The 15,035-nt window shown below is 44.5% G+C and overlaps 1 protein-coding gene and 1 long non-coding RNA gene across 10 annotated transcripts in view; one reads left to right on the top strand and one right to left on the bottom strand.

The window, feature by feature from the left end:
- Positions 1 to 15,035, top strand: part of LOC126050159 (uncharacterized) — a 39,260-nt gene that overhangs the window by 20,494 nt on the left and 3,731 nt on the right. Inside the window, exon 3 of the long non-coding RNA XR_007509438.1 lies at positions 742 to 870. This is a non-coding gene — a long non-coding RNA (uncharacterized LOC126050159). The remainder of the gene's footprint in view (positions 1 to 741; positions 871 to 15,035) is intronic.
- ARHGEF9 (Cdc42 guanine nucleotide exchange factor 9) overlaps positions 2,275 to 15,035 on the bottom strand; it is a 221,991-nt gene continuing 209,230 nt past the window's right edge. For 8 of the 9 annotated variants that reach the window (XM_049827609.1, XM_049827617.1, XM_049827612.1 and 5 more), the window contains 2 exons: positions 5,834 to 5,993; positions 2,275 to 4,693 (listed from right to left, as the gene is read on the bottom strand). In XM_049827609.1, the coding sequence (XP_049683566.1) occupies positions 4,573 to 4,693; positions 5,834 to 5,993 (281 nt within the window). In that variant the 3' untranslated portion in view covers positions 2,275 to 4,572. The remainder of the gene's footprint in view (positions 4,694 to 5,833; positions 5,994 to 15,035) is intronic. The other variant, XM_049827610.1, reaches the window with a different exon arrangement.

Genomic DNA, 15,035 nt, shown 5'->3' with positions numbered 1-15,035 from the left:
AAGCTTTGGTGCAAAATGGTGGACTTTAAGGCATGCATTTCCGTGAATTTCTGCATCAAGGTCTCAGAGATCAGCTGGTCAGATCTGTCCTGGTGTGCCCCTGCTGCCGCCTCTGAGGGTTGGTTTGGTCTGTTACCCAGAAATACAGCCTAACGTACCTAGCACCCCACAAGACAAATTACTTTTTAACTGGGTTTCTTTGGTTTTGGTTTTTGTTTTATGCAACCACAGCTCATAGTAGCTGGCTGAATGCTGGGTGGCTGAAGAAAGCTAAAAACAAATGAATACTGTCACTAAATGACATACATAAGCTAACTCTCCACTACAGGCTGCAGCGGCATTCCCAGCCACGGAGTGCTCTTCTCTCTGCCCACCACCAGGAAAGCAAGCCGGGGTGGGAGCACGTTGCAGGGGCATGGAGGTTATTTATTGCTTCTGAGTAAGCTTTGGTGGTGCTCTTGCTCCCAACACACATGCTGGGTGATTGGGTTTCTTCCCCATTCCCTCTTTGTCAGGGCTTTTTTTGGTTATGCTACACATCTTGGGCAATGCATATAGCTCGTGCTCTCCCTGACCAACCCCTCCTTCTTCCCCACAGTTCACATTTGCAAACTTGGAGGGGAGTGCATGAAATTCTGGCAAACAACTTTTTTGGCCTGCAAAGATGGCAGCGTGGGTAGGAGAGGTGTTCTTTAATGGGAGGTCTTATATGTAACTCCATTTTGCGTCTGCTCTCCCCAGCAGCATGCTTTGGAAACGTTCTGCCAATCCTCCCAAGCGACTTCAGTTACGTGCTACCAGAGAAACAGGATCATTTGGACAGGTGAACCCTGGCATGGTAGCAACGTCCTCTTCATTGCAAGCAATAATGTAAGCAAGAGAAAAAAAGCTTGGCTTGGGGTATTGCTGAAGCAGTAGGCAAATGTGAAGCTGTGATGTTTGGCGGCTGGGTGAGCCTGCTCCTGAACCTGCTCAAACTCTGGCCCTGGAGAAGCCTTCGTGCTTGCAGCTTTGCCTCTGTCCTGTCTCCCTCACTTTCTACCACAGCAGAGCTGCTTCGATTTTGCATTTTTTTTATTCCCTTGTCTGACTGGTTTCCTAATATGTGTGGGCTGAAGATGGGGTCAGTCCGGGTGCCAGCAAACTGGCTGTCACTCACCCAGACAGGCACCCGCAGGACAGACAGGAAAGAGCAGAAAGTCAGTGTCATTACTGAAAACGCAGCTCTTTGGCTGCAATTATTTATGGCAACTTGGTATGTGTGTCTTTGTGTTTCTCCACGTGACGACAGGCATCGCTCCCGACCGCTGCCGGGTCTGGATGCCATGGTGCGGTAACCCCAGTTCTCCTGGTTGTAACTGTATTTTTGGGCTATCTTGAAATACATGACTCAACTGTCTTACCTGCAAAATGCCGCTGGGTTTCTGGAGAGAGCACTTTGCCTTTCAGGGTTCCTTCTGCCTGTGGGCACTTGCTCCCTCCACGCCAAGGCAAAACCAGGGCAGGAACCTGCTCCTCTCCTCGGGTTCAGCCCTCTGCAGCGGAGCAGCGTGTGGCCAGGCTCCCTCCCCTTGAAAACCCACCCCCTGCTCTACTTCCACATGCTCTGAAATGCTCCTTACGTTGCTCACAACGTATTTGTGATTAGATGTCTGTTTGGAGAATTCGGCTGTCTTCAGGTTTGGGTTGGAGCTGAGCAAAGTTCAGTAACAGAAAGCATTTTAAAACCATGTTTCGCAGAAGACTTGATCCGAGCTCCACTTAGAGCAACCCCAGCCAGCACTTGCAAGGTGGTATTTTGTCAGCGTTGAACCTCCGGTTACTCATTAATCATGTCACTCAGTTCAGATGGAGGACACAAAGCAAGGGGGAGGTGGGATATTTCCAGAACAAACCTATTTTTTGGTTACACAGGAATGTCTTAGTGTCTGCTTTGCTGACAAGCTGGAGCCCCACCCCAGCGATTTGTGCTCAGCCTTTGGGAAAAAGAGTGAGACCGCTCTGAGGAAAATGATTTAAAATGCCTTCAGATGCCTTTTCACTTCTTTTTATTTAATTCCATAAATATTTTCATAAGGCTCAGTGTCTTTACAACACTTTTTTAAACACTTTTTTTGTTTTATACACACAACTTTGACACTTGTTTGACAGGGTCAAACAGTCCAATATAAACAAAATAATAAAACTGGCAAGTGCGGATCAGCTGGGTTACCAAAATCCTTTTTTTTTTTTTTTTTTTTTTTTGCTCTTACTGTTAAAACCCCAAAAGCACTAAAATATCAGTATTTGGCTTCAAACTAGAATTTTAAAAACCTTTTTTTTTTTTTTTTTTTTAAATTCTCTGCTACAAGTCCCTGTCGTCATAGTGCCTTTAAACTCCTACAGACTCTTCTTTTCTTCTTAAGGAAAAATAAGCTTGGTGATGCCATGCAGAACTTACAATAGCTACTAAATATACATGTTCCCTGAAATGTAGCTGCAATGAAAAGATGACAGAGCATAAAGAGAACAAAACCAGAAACCCAAAGCACCACAGTGTACTATCAATAACATTGCAATGGATGGCCAGTGACCATCCAGAAACTGAAACAAATTTCAAATATATTTCTCTATGTATTATTTTCTATTTACAACTGTTAGATGCACCTAGGTTGGTTCTTGTTTGATCTTTTTGGAGAGGGTGGGGAGGCGAAAGTCTTGAATTTAGATCCTCTGTTCTAGTGTCTAGGTCAAGGGGTAATGCATGTCATTTACCTAGGGAAGAGGGTATTTTTATTTTTTTATATATATATATATAGATTCAGACAGAGAAATACCGTAAACATGTAAGTTTTTTACAACTCTCTTGTTTCTGCATATGGAATGGTAACTGGGTTCCTCCTGTCTGGCATTGAAATGAAAGTCTGTATCAGATGCTCGGTCAAAATCACCCCAGTCTGATTGCATCTACGCTGCTTCCAGCGCGTTCAGACACATGAGGCAGCCCAACCCTGCTCCCTATTGGGAAAGCCACAGTAGGTTGTGAAAGTGGGACCCAGTGCTGGTTCTTCTTTGTGATAATGCTCCATCTCTTGCAGCACCTTGGCAATTTATGGAGGGGAAGAGCTTTCTTGAATGCCATTGCCTGAGAGCCAGCCCCTCTTCCCTCTGGAACAAACGCCTGCATCTGCTTTGCCTGCCGCCTGGCTTCGGCAAGCACGAGCAATGCTAGTTTGTTTTGGCTTTCCGTTTAAGAAAGAAGCTGCGAGTCCAACAAGTGGCCTTGTCAGATCAAGCGAGTCTTGATTTATGATGCAAATAATGGTGTGGCGGTGGTGTTTCTTTTTTCCTAGTGCTGAATATTTAGGAAGCATCTTCTCATAAAAATTATGGATGTCTCATTCTCACTCTCTGAGGCACAAAACAGTAAATGAACAGGCTTAACTAATGTGCTTGTTACTTTTTTTCCCTAAGCAATCAAAAAGGCAAAGGAATAAGTGAAATTTTCATCATGTTGACAACAGTCTGTAATCTCTCTCTTTCTCTCTCTCTCTCTCTCTCTCCCCATCTCTCCAGCCATTCAGAAATAGTAAAACATTTCAGTTAACTTCTGAGAACCCATCTCATTCACTTCTTTAAATACCCATTCTGTTAAAGAAACAAAATAATATTTGCTACATATTCAGTAATAAAATCTGACCATAAAAATGCAAAGATACAAAAGAGCATAAAAATAATTTCTGATATAAAATTGGGTTGCTTCCTGTTTGGGATTCCTGGTGTTTCGCAGCTGCCTATCACAGAGGGGCCACTCTTCCTCTCCAAAACACTCATCTGGCTTTGCTGTTTAGCGATCATTTCTAGATTACTAAAAAGTGCTGACATTATTTTTGTATTTCAATAAAAAATACAGCCACTGCCTTGCAATACGGCCTGAAATAAAACAAGCTCCATCAAAATAATGAAATCACACTCTCTGCTCTTCCCATTCACTTGTATTTCCTAGGGGAGAAAAAAACATGTTGGCCTGGGGTGCTTCTGTGGTGTATCAGATTCAAAAGAAAATGATAAATACCATGATCAATCACTTCATCCCACATTTTCAAAGGAGCTTGCAGAATAGCTCTGTGAAGTTTTTAAGTTCATCTTCTAAATCTGGTTAAACAGTCTCATTTGCCCTAGGAAAAAAAAATCATCCTAGTGCACAATGATTTGTTTTACAAGCTTAAACATAAGCTTTCGCGCTTGCAAACAAATGTACTTAAGGCTGAAATTGTAGGAAGTGTCTTTGAAAATAGAGCTATGAATCTCCAGAGGGAGAAAAAGAGAGAGAAAGAGACCTGGAGAGCTTAGCTAATCACTCCAGAGCCCACTGACACTGATACACCTCTGCCCAACCATTGATGCCGTTTAGATTGAACTGATCACCGATTTAGATTAGGTCACGCAATCACGGTCATAGGGCTAAACTTCTCAGGTCACATCCCTATCTTTCCTGAAAGGCAGTTCTCAACTCCTCTGCAGCTCGGGTGCATTAAATATCAGGTAAATACTTCCAATTACTTAGTCAATGATCCTTACGCTAAGGGGTCACTACCGGCAGCTCACGTTCTGCTTGGGAGGTCGGTCCCAAGCGAGGCCGGGGATCTGGTATGCAATAGAGTAGAGCAGGCAGTGAGTGCAGTCATGGTCCTCACTTTTGGGATCATTGCTCCTGTAAATGGCAATTAGTGGTTCATTAACACAGTACTGTGCAGGCGTGAGTGTGGCCAACAGGATGGGACCTTAGTTCCTGAAGAAGGAAAACTGGCCATTTGTTGGAGCCTAATAGCCAATTTTCCTCTAGCTGGAATGGAGGGCATGAAGCCATCAGTTTTTAAGCTTTTATCTTTGCATGGAAAACAAAGATAGGAGTGGGCTTTTCAGAGTCGTGTCTCAGCTTAAAAAGAAAATAAATCAAAGATAATCCCACAGAAATAAAACTAAATGCAAAAGAAATCAAAGCCCCTGATATTCTTTTCTCAGTCTTACTCCGAGTGTGAACAAATCACACTGAATTGAGAAAAAGACAGTGCTTAAAAAACTGCAAAAAATTAACTGAGGAAAACCCATCTCTCACTTCCTAAAGAGCTGATACCCCTTCTGCTTGTTTTCACCTGCCCACAACAAAACAGTTAAAGCCAGAGAAATACTGCGCAGCAGAGCATGGTGCACAAGGGAGCACATCCAGACAGGCACGAGTCAGACCAGAGAATGCAGGACGGGGACGGGGACGGGGAAAGGGTCGATGCTCTTCGTTGAAATGGTAACTCCGGGGACAGCCAAGGAAGGGACGGAGAGGGAGGGAGAGGGAGCAGAGATCTCCCGACACTCCAAAAAACAAACAACCCCCCCATAAATAAAATCAAATAAAATATACACCAATGTAGTCCATGAGGAACTTCGATGACGAATTCACACAAGCGAGAAAGCATTCTGGGATGCCAATGATGACTTGAATGAAAATGAAGAAGAAAAGGAAAAAAAAAAGATGTCCGACCAATGGAATAAAATAAAATAGGTCACATGGCTAGAAATCATTGGTGCTTCCTAGTATCTAGTAGCAGATTGCTTCCCAAAAACAACAAAAAAAGTTTTTGGTCCTTCTATATATATACATATATGTATATATATTATTATTTTTAAAATGTTTGTGTGTATATATATATATGTATATATATTTAGTTGCAACAGTGCTTCTCCGAAAAAAGGTCCATCTATAAATATAATTTTATTTATTTTTATTTTTAAATTTTAGTTCTTTTAAGTTAAAATTCTCCATCTCTCTAGGTATTATTTTTTGAATGGTGTTAACCTGCTGAAGTTTTGCCAGAATGGTGCCTGGCTGCGTCTGGGTTCGGTGAACTCGAAGACCTGGGACTGGGATATGCCATCTGTCACCATGTATTGTCCCTGATTTAATGGATCCTGGGGTGGTGGGTAGGCTGGAGGAACCGACTTGGAGTAGCTCACACCTGCATCGATGATTGGGGGGAAAAAGAAACAGATCAGTCAAAGTGCAATTGGGTCAATAGTCTTTCTTCGTCATGCTATCGCTTCTTATCACTTAATAACCAGGGTCCCAAACAACAGGGAGATGTGCTAGAGATGGCAAATCTATGGAGGAACGCAGCAGCTGCCTAAACTTTCAGCTCAGAGGCTACACTAGACCATGAGTTGAAGATTTGGAAAAGATCCATTACTTTGGTACTGGCAGAGTTTTGCCTGCCCTCATGGAAAAGTCCTGCGTGACCTAACGAGGCACAAGCACGGCCAGGCCATGTGCAGTATCACTCTGGTCAGACGCAGGCAGACAACCGCATCATTCAACCCGCTCGCGAATTTAACGCTTGCTGTTACCAAGCTCATTTTCACCCTCCCTCCCAGGTACGCTCGAAAAGCGGTTTTGCCCCCACATGCCCCGGTGACCAGCCCCGAGCAGCGTGACCCCGAGGACCACCTGTCACCGGTTCCTGCGCCAGAATGGAGCAGAGCTGCTTTGGAGGAAGCGCTATGCTGCAGGGACCCGTGCTGCTTCAGCGCTATTCTGCCTATACAAAGGGCAACTCATTATTTTCTTTAGGAAAGTTTGTAGGACTTTTCCATAGGGTTCGTTTTAAATCTACCAGTCTGGTTTCAGCCAAAAACAGCTGCACACAATGCAAGAAAGGCTCATTCTGCTCAATCCAAACTGGTAGCAATGGATGGACTGGCAAGGCTACGCTTCCAGGTTCTAGACGCATAATTCCCACATATGTGAGTCACAGCTCCTGTGCAGGAACGGGGTGAGGGATGCTGCCCTTACAGCTTTCCCAGGGAAAGGGGGAGCTTCAGCAAGCTGGGACCTACACAACCTGTTGTAAAGGACGGTGCAGAAAGGGCAGCTCTGGGTGAATGGAGGTGGAACAGAAGGGAGGCAAGTCACCAACCACCAAAGCGTAGACTACAGGGAAGAGTAATATAGCTACTTCTGTATTCCTTCCCCACAACACCACTGACGAGGGATAATCCCTCCTTCAGCCTCAGGGTAGTGTGACCGGCTGGAAACCACAACTCCAGAGAAGGGCAGGAAGGAGAGAGGAGCAGGGCTCTGAAGCAGGTTGCTGTAAGCTCTGGCCATCTCTGGATCCCCTCTGCTGCATGCAGAACTGCTCTTCCTTCTGCGGGGAGGGCAGCCCCGGCTGCATGACGGGTGGCAGGCTTCGCAAGGGCCATCTCGAGGCCATTGCCTCCCCTGGTTTTAACCGCAGGAGCGAGGCGACTCTACACAAGTAGATCAGTGTCCTCATCTGGAAAGCGGGATGGCATCACCCACCTACCTCACAGGAGGGTTGTGAAGCTAAATTAATTAATGTTTGTAAAACACTTTGAGATCCTCGGCTGGGAAGGTGCTAGAGAAGGCAAAATACGGTGATTAGCACCCAGGTACCACAGCAACGTGTGTAAAAGAAATGCGACTCTTTGCATTCAGTTAGCGGTTCCTACCCACACACAAATACATGCTTTGTGGGACCAGCGCTGGCTGGCCGGGGCACAGGAAGGCTGCACACAGTCGGGTACTTACAGACAAAGGAAAAAGCCTCACAAAGCGCACTCACGGAGCTCATCAGACAACTTTTATACGTTGCCGCATTATAATTCAGGACCTCTTTTAGAGACAAAGCTAAGGCTTTAGTATGGCTTTAGAAAAGAGAAGTAATTCGCTTCCCCTTGCTACAGAATTTACCAATCAAGGGTTGTTAAAATCCTCAAAAGGTTCAAACCAAATGGAGATATCATCTTGACTATGTCAACTGATTTCTCCTTCTTTACAGCAAATACCATCAAATCATGCAGCTCTCTGTCCACCGTAGGGAGTAACCAACATCTTTTGTTACGGTGGACAAAAACTGCTCCGTGATTCATACTTCTTAACCTTTAACAAATTCATCACAGTTAATATTTCAAACCTATTTGAAAAGAACAACCTGGACAGTGTAACCAACTGCAGAGTCTGCTCTGGAGGGCAAACTCTAGCCCTGAACCCATACAAGAGTGTAAACATTCTCTTGGAGGCGACCAGCCTTTAGTGCTTTGACCACTTCTCCCAGCAGACACTGGTGAGGAATGTTAGGATCTGTGGGAAGGTTAGGATCTGTTACAGGTACCTTACATGGCTAGTGTTGGGAAATAGATCTTCTTCTGTCTGGTACGTGGTTTGGATCTTTGACTGACCCAAAGGACCAGGCATTACTTCAACGGCAAATAGTCCTTGTGCCACCAAGATTACTAACGTTCTACAACACAAAAGAGCCGTGAATCTAAAGCTGCTACTAAGGGACATACAGCAACTGTTTCTAGCTTTGGAAGACCTTAAAACCACATTGCTTTAATGACATGGCCCAATGTCTTTTGCATCCTGTGGCTGCACAGCAGCAGTCAGCCTTATGATGCATCTGGTCTGCCATGCTGAGCTGGGCTGAGGTCTTTATTGTCTCTAAACCAACTTGTGAAGGGTAAACTAATGTATTTTAATCATGATACAGAAATGCTAAGAAATCTCCTGCATCAGCAAATTGTTATGCACTTGGAAGGCTGAAGAAGTAGAGAAAAGACAGTCTGGCTGAAGTCCACTGACATTGATGGAGTTACACTGCAAAGAATGTAATCCATAGTCTGTCTTCTCCAAAAGAGAAAAAGGCAGACTCCCCTGGCCAGATCACTAGCAAACCCCATTCAGTTCTCTCCCAAAATAGCCTTTTTTGGTCCAAACTCCTGAAAAATGTCTATCCTTGCTTGAAACATACCCATGCACACACTGCCACTTCCCTCAGTGAAGAAGCTTAGACCCATATTCTCAAAGTTGTACACATGGCTCTGCTTGAGGATCTAGGCTACGGGCATTAACATCTAAGCTGGATGAACGTCAAAAGCTCCTGGCTGGTTCTACTTGAATAAGCAGCCGAAGGTTTGCATATTTATCATATTTATCAAATGGCCTCCATGGCCTAAATGATCAAAACTGCAGATCTCAATGGCATGCATAATTACTGTGTGTTTGTGGGCATGCAAATAAAAACATTTGTGCACTGGCAAGTCAGGCTGATAATTCCGTAAAAATACATTTTCTTGTGAAACTGTGATACAGCACTTTGCAATAGCTTGAGGTGCCCCAAGAATGGCTTTTTTTGTTTTTTGAACATACCCATGTTCTTGACAAGGTAGAACACAGGAACTGGGGGTGGGGAGGGAGATTCACCTAATCTGCACATCTTCAAATCATGAGAAAGAGCAATTTTGGGAAAAAGTATGACAGGTTGTTTTTTTTCTCTTCTGCACTGAAGTGGTTTGCTCCCTTACCAGAACTCGGGGCCGTTGTGCAGAATTGTCTCGAGGGAATTTTTTTTAATATGCAAAGCCATAACTCCACTGCAATTCAACAGAAAGAAACGAGCAAAGCTCTTTTCCAATGCAATTTTGGGCTGCTTGGCGAACAGCATTCATAGCGCAAAGGGAAAGAATCGATAGGTACGTAATGATTTCTAGCCACAGCTGCTGCGCTGCCTTTCCAAGGCGTAAGAAAGCAGCTATGCACCAATGACCAGACTTGGAGCTCCTTCTGCTGGTTCATGCATAATTCTGCACTGTAGCAGAATATAAAGGCTGCAGCTGCATAGCAAGATCGTTCGGCAGGGTGGGGGTTGTGGAAATCTGTTCAGAATGAGAAAAAGAAAACTCTGGGGTTTATAATTTGGCTAGACAAAACTGGTAAAGAGAGATGCTGCGCTGTCAGTTGAAATCATGTCTTTTTTTAGTACTGGGCAACGTCACTTGGAATCTTTCGGATTTCTCAGCTCAGAAGAAAACACAAAGATTTAAAACTGTCTCTTTTTTCCGATCTCGTTCTTTTTTTTCAAAGCCTCTCTTCTATTTGAGGTTATAACACAACTTTGGTAGCACTTGAAGATTTAGGAGCATGCTATTAACTCACAAGCAATCCACATGGACACGTGCAGACAGACCCAGTTGTAATATAGCAGGACAGCTACATTAACACTGCACCTTTCCAGAGTTAATACAAAACATACACAGAATACACTGAGATTTGCCTATATATAACCGTGGAAACTTGCCTTACAAGCTGTTTATTCCATCCTCGACCTCTAAGATTTTAGCTTTTACTTTGACCAGGAGCTATTTCGTAGGCTTTTTTTCTACCTAGCTGTCTAGATACCATGCTGTTCATTAGCCAGAGTTGAGTGGGAGACAATAAAATATCAACACCTGCTTTCTCTACTGGCCGACTGGAGGCTGCTGGTAGGAGAAGCAGCAGTGCTCTGCGCTAAGGAGCCTTTCATCTACCTGTGATCTCAATAGCAGCTGAGCCAACTTGCATCCTTCAGGAGCCATGCTCAAAAATCCCATAAATTCAATTTCCTTCTGAATATTGTAACCCATACACAACGTGGGGTAGCTGGGAACATACCTCAAGAACGCTAATTGTTGTACGGTTAATTACTCCTGCAATAGCAACAAGTTTAAGTTAAAGAAATAAGAAGCAGTAATGGCTGAACAGGTACAGCGCTTTGCCTTTCTTCAGCACATTTCAACAGAGGATCTCAAAGCACTTCACCACTATTCCCTTGGTTGCTCTTTCGTTTAGAGTTGGCGAACTATGCTGTGTCTGATATTAGTTCTGCTCCCTGATTGCAGACCTGGTTTTTACGGCAAGAGGTGTGGATGGCAGCTGTGAACAGGAAACGTCTGCCTCCGAAGGCAGTCCTGGGCAGCTGCGGACTTCACTGATTTACACTTCCATGCTAAAGTACCTGACTCCAGTTTTGTCATACTCACCCAACTCAAGAGGAATTTAAGTGGTCCATTAGCCATGGCTCTTTACGCAGCTGGGGATTTTACTCGATGGCCTGGCAGAGGTAGGTATTACCAGGGATGGTACTGGTGAGGAGAACATGCCTTAGCTCCCTTTTCTAACCACTAGCCTAACTTCTCTGTTTTGGAGGCAGAGGGTGGGAAAAGAGCTAACTGCAGCTTGGGAAATGCAACAGATGAAAACAGTCATTTTCTTTCCTGACTATTCCACAGCCAGCCACACTATCTACAAATACTGGGGGAACTTGACCTTCCCGAGTCTATTTATCAAGTCTGTTACTGCAACCTGATGTCATTAGACTAGACATTAAGATAATGACTCCTCATGTGATAAGCAAAAGCTAGATGGAATAAATGATACTAGGGCTTTATCAATCAAAGCCAGGTGAAAACTGATTTATCCCATCTTGTATTTATATAGCCTCCCTCTCCTCCAGCATTCTGTACATGGATAGCAAAGACCACTCCGTCGGTTTCATGGGTAGGAAGAGATCAGTTCATCCCTCGCTGCCCTGAAATGCAGCCTCTTCTGGGTAGCAACACTGCCGCTTACCTAAAATACCTCACCAAACTGAAAGTGCAGGAGTATCTCAGCTGACAAACTTATTTCAGTTGGAATCTCAGTATGAACCTGATCTTGGCTCTTCACATGAGGGCCAGTGGAAAACCCAAGAGGTCTGCTTCACATCTCACCACAAAAATCCCTGGAGAATTTGCTCAGAAGCATGTGCCTGTTGCCGAGTCACCGGTACCATCCTTAGAGGTCTCCCAGCCAAGAATTTATTCATGATTTGCCTTAGCTTGTATATCTGACCGCATCTCAGATGATACTACTGACTCCAGCTGGGTTACGAATGCCTTGAGTGAGAAGCCATCTATCTACACTATCCTCAATGAGACCAGTGCTTGTGCACCCAAAGCACGAAGTGCTTGGGCGAGCCGCAGATGGGCACTGCACGACACCTGCGTTTTGGGTAGGGTCTGTATTTTACAAGCAATGGGATAAGCTCTGTGATTTCTCTGAATCTGTGGGGAAATACCACCGAGAACATGATTAGCTCCATTCTTTCACCTACACTGGGGGAAGCTCTGTGAAAAAAGGGAAGTGACCCTGATTATCTGAAAATGCAAATGCCCCTCTGTTTAAAGTGGTTCGTCTATGTGTTGCTCGGTCTCCTTCAATCCCCCTGAGGCTGTGCCTACACGTGTGAGTAGGATAGGGAAACATGTCAGGGCCACGTCAATCTTGTTAGCAACAAAGATGCAATAAAATAGGCTTAAACACTCCGGAGAATGACAGGAGGTACCTACAGACTCCGTTACCTGGTAAGACCTGTCCGCACCAGCTGGATGAAGCCAGCACAAGTATGCTAACATGCAGTCATCTCGTTTTGCTATGCAGACTTGCTGGGGGAGAACTTGAAGTGCAGAAGTGTGAGAAGTCAGAGAAAAGCTGTTGGGTGTTTGGGTCAGGGGTTTTATGACATAGTTCGCTGTGAGCTCAAGTGATCAGAAAGGAAGAAATTAGCAGCAAAATTCAGTGATTCAGAGGGTGCTTTACTGCAGGCCAAAACAGTTCATGCCAGCTGTTGATTTAACCCCTGCTGGGTTTGCCTAGCTGAGTATTTAGGGGCAGATTTAATGACAGCATCCTTCTAAGCTCAGGGTGTGATGTGATTGAATATAGGTTTCCCTCCGTCCGCAAGTCCCAGACCACCAGGCTGAAGACTTCTCTGGGCGGAGGGCATCTGCTTTGGTGAAGCTGTGGCACAGTGCAGAGGAGAATACACAGGACAAGAGAGAAGAGCATAAAGGAGCTGGCTCATAGCATAGGTCTGAAGAGCTCTCCTGGGGTGGGGTCACTTCTTTAAATTTGAACAGACATTTCATTTTCCAAAATGGAAATATTAGTGGGAAAGGGTACATTAAGAATGGGGTCCCCTTCCTAGGCACTGGAACTTCTAATCCCCCTGACTGACAGCTTCCAGGAACATAAGCAAAAATCCCTTACATGTACACGCTGTCCTGCATGGGGACAGATGTGGACAAAGCTGGGGATCAGAAAAGTAACTGAATGTTTCTGAAAGCTGCAAACACTAATCTTCAGAGGGGAGATTAAAAGTGGCCAGCAGAACAGAAGCCCTCGATGGATAGAGGCACTAAAGGAGCCTTCTGTTTTCAGACACTTGGAAAAAGTACCCTGGATAATCCTGTGTCTGTGTTAAGGATGGACTGGAGATCCACAAAGGATCCATTTTTAAGGGAACTTTAGACTTGTTTCCACTGCTTTAGTCAACAACGAGCACAATTTTGGAAGTGCAACTGGATGCTATCTTAACGTTGCGGTGTCAGTGCAGGCAGCGGAAGTCCTCAGTGGTACCTGGACGTACCTGCAGAAAAGTTGCACACTTGATTGGCTGTAGCTTAAAAAGGGCTGTGGGGTTTTTTGTTGTTTTTGTAAGTCAAGACAAATAAATTTCTCTGTTACTTTACTATTTCTAGGAGACACCACACTGAATTCTATTCCCAGTTACCACACTGACATAGAAAGAAGCTAAAGGGCAGTAACCAAGACGAAAAATCTTGAACAATCAATGCAAAAAGAAAAAAAAAACCAACAACAAACAGCCCTTTTCTCTATCTGTTGGTAAAGTGCAGAGCCAACACTACCCATTTACTTTATGTCTGATGGACTTAAAGAAGGCCAAAAATTGGTTTAATGCTGTCTTAAGGCACCTGGTCTAATATCATTACGTTTTGCCCAATCCAATAAGTAGTGCAAATCCTAGTATATTGCTGAAATCTGACCTTGCGCATCATTAAATCAATTTGGAAGGAAGCCTGGCACTGCATGTGTGCACGCATTTCTGCACAGATGTGAGCATTAGGAAGGAAGCATTCCAGAGGGGGCTGACTTCTGTCCCACAGAGGACCCTCATTTTGGGATAAAAAACTTCTCAAAACACTGAGAGTTGTGTTCTCTCTTAATAACCTGGATAAAGTTTTCACTAGTTTAAATAGCTGAGTTTTAAGGTTTCTTCCCCTGCTATCAGCTGATCTCTCAGCGTCTCTCCCTCGTCTGCTGCAGCGAGCAGTGGTTTAAATGCTTCCTTTTCAAATGCACGCCAGCCAGCTCCAGAGTAATACTTCTGGGAGGTGTGGTACAACACTGCACAAAATAAGCGGCGGTTTATACTATTTGAAAAATGTTTTTCTGCTTCACCTCTAACAAAGTTGATTGCATTTTCCATTTCACTTCCTTCACGGCTCTTCTCTCTTCCTTAAGTATTCTGTGACAGGGAAATTACCATGGTTTCCCATTTAAGAGGTGGAGGGAACAACTGACATAATCTAGAAACAAGTCCGTAACAGGCATCCACTGACCAGGGAGCAGGGCTCTCGACATGTCAGGTCGAGCGGTTGAGCCGTCAAGCCCTGCTGTAGCCACTGAGACCTGTCCTGCAAAGTCCATAAATTTAAATGAATAAATAGTTCAGTTGAATGCAGTGGAACTGTTCCCACTCCTAAAGGGCTTCACTGCTTTCCACGTATAAATGATGCTTCAGAACCAACTTAAAGCCCTTCCAATTTACTGTCGTGCTGTGGGAGGCTGCGCGGGGATGGTGCCTGCAGGAGGCAACCTCCTGGCGCTGGCACGCCCGTCTGCCTGCTCCCAGCCTCAAGGGCTGCACCTCGGCCTCAGCAACACAGCCCCAGGTGTCTGCCAAGGTCTTTGGCAAAAAATTTGTTGGCAATATATGTAAAATGCACATGGCAAGATTAAAAAAATCAGTCACTTCTAGTTAGCCAACTCTCAGGAATTTTCTCCTACCTCCCCCTTCTGAGAAATGCCACCAGCTCCCTGCTCCAGCAGCCTCACTATCTCTTTGGGTCCTGGGCACAAGTCAAACCACAGAGTAAGAAAACTACAGAGTTTTCAGCAAAACATTCAGTGCCGGTACTTAATTTAATTAATCTGAGACTGGGCTATGATTACTGCAATGTAGGACAAAAGAAGCAGAGCTACTAATTTAATGACCCTATTTGTTGTTTTTCAGATTTCCTGTCTTAAGTAGAACAACCAGGCTTCGCTTAACTTGATGCTTGGGGTCTGACTGGATTTCTGTCTGACTCGAGGACTTCATCTC

The sequence above is a fragment of the Accipiter gentilis genome, chromosome 24 (assembly GCF_929443795.1).
Source record: "Accipiter gentilis chromosome 24, bAccGen1.1, whole genome shotgun sequence".
Taxonomy (NCBI): Eukaryota; Metazoa; Chordata; class Aves; order Accipitriformes; family Accipitridae; genus Astur; species Astur gentilis.
This window is presented reverse-complemented; position numbering and strand designations above follow the sequence as displayed.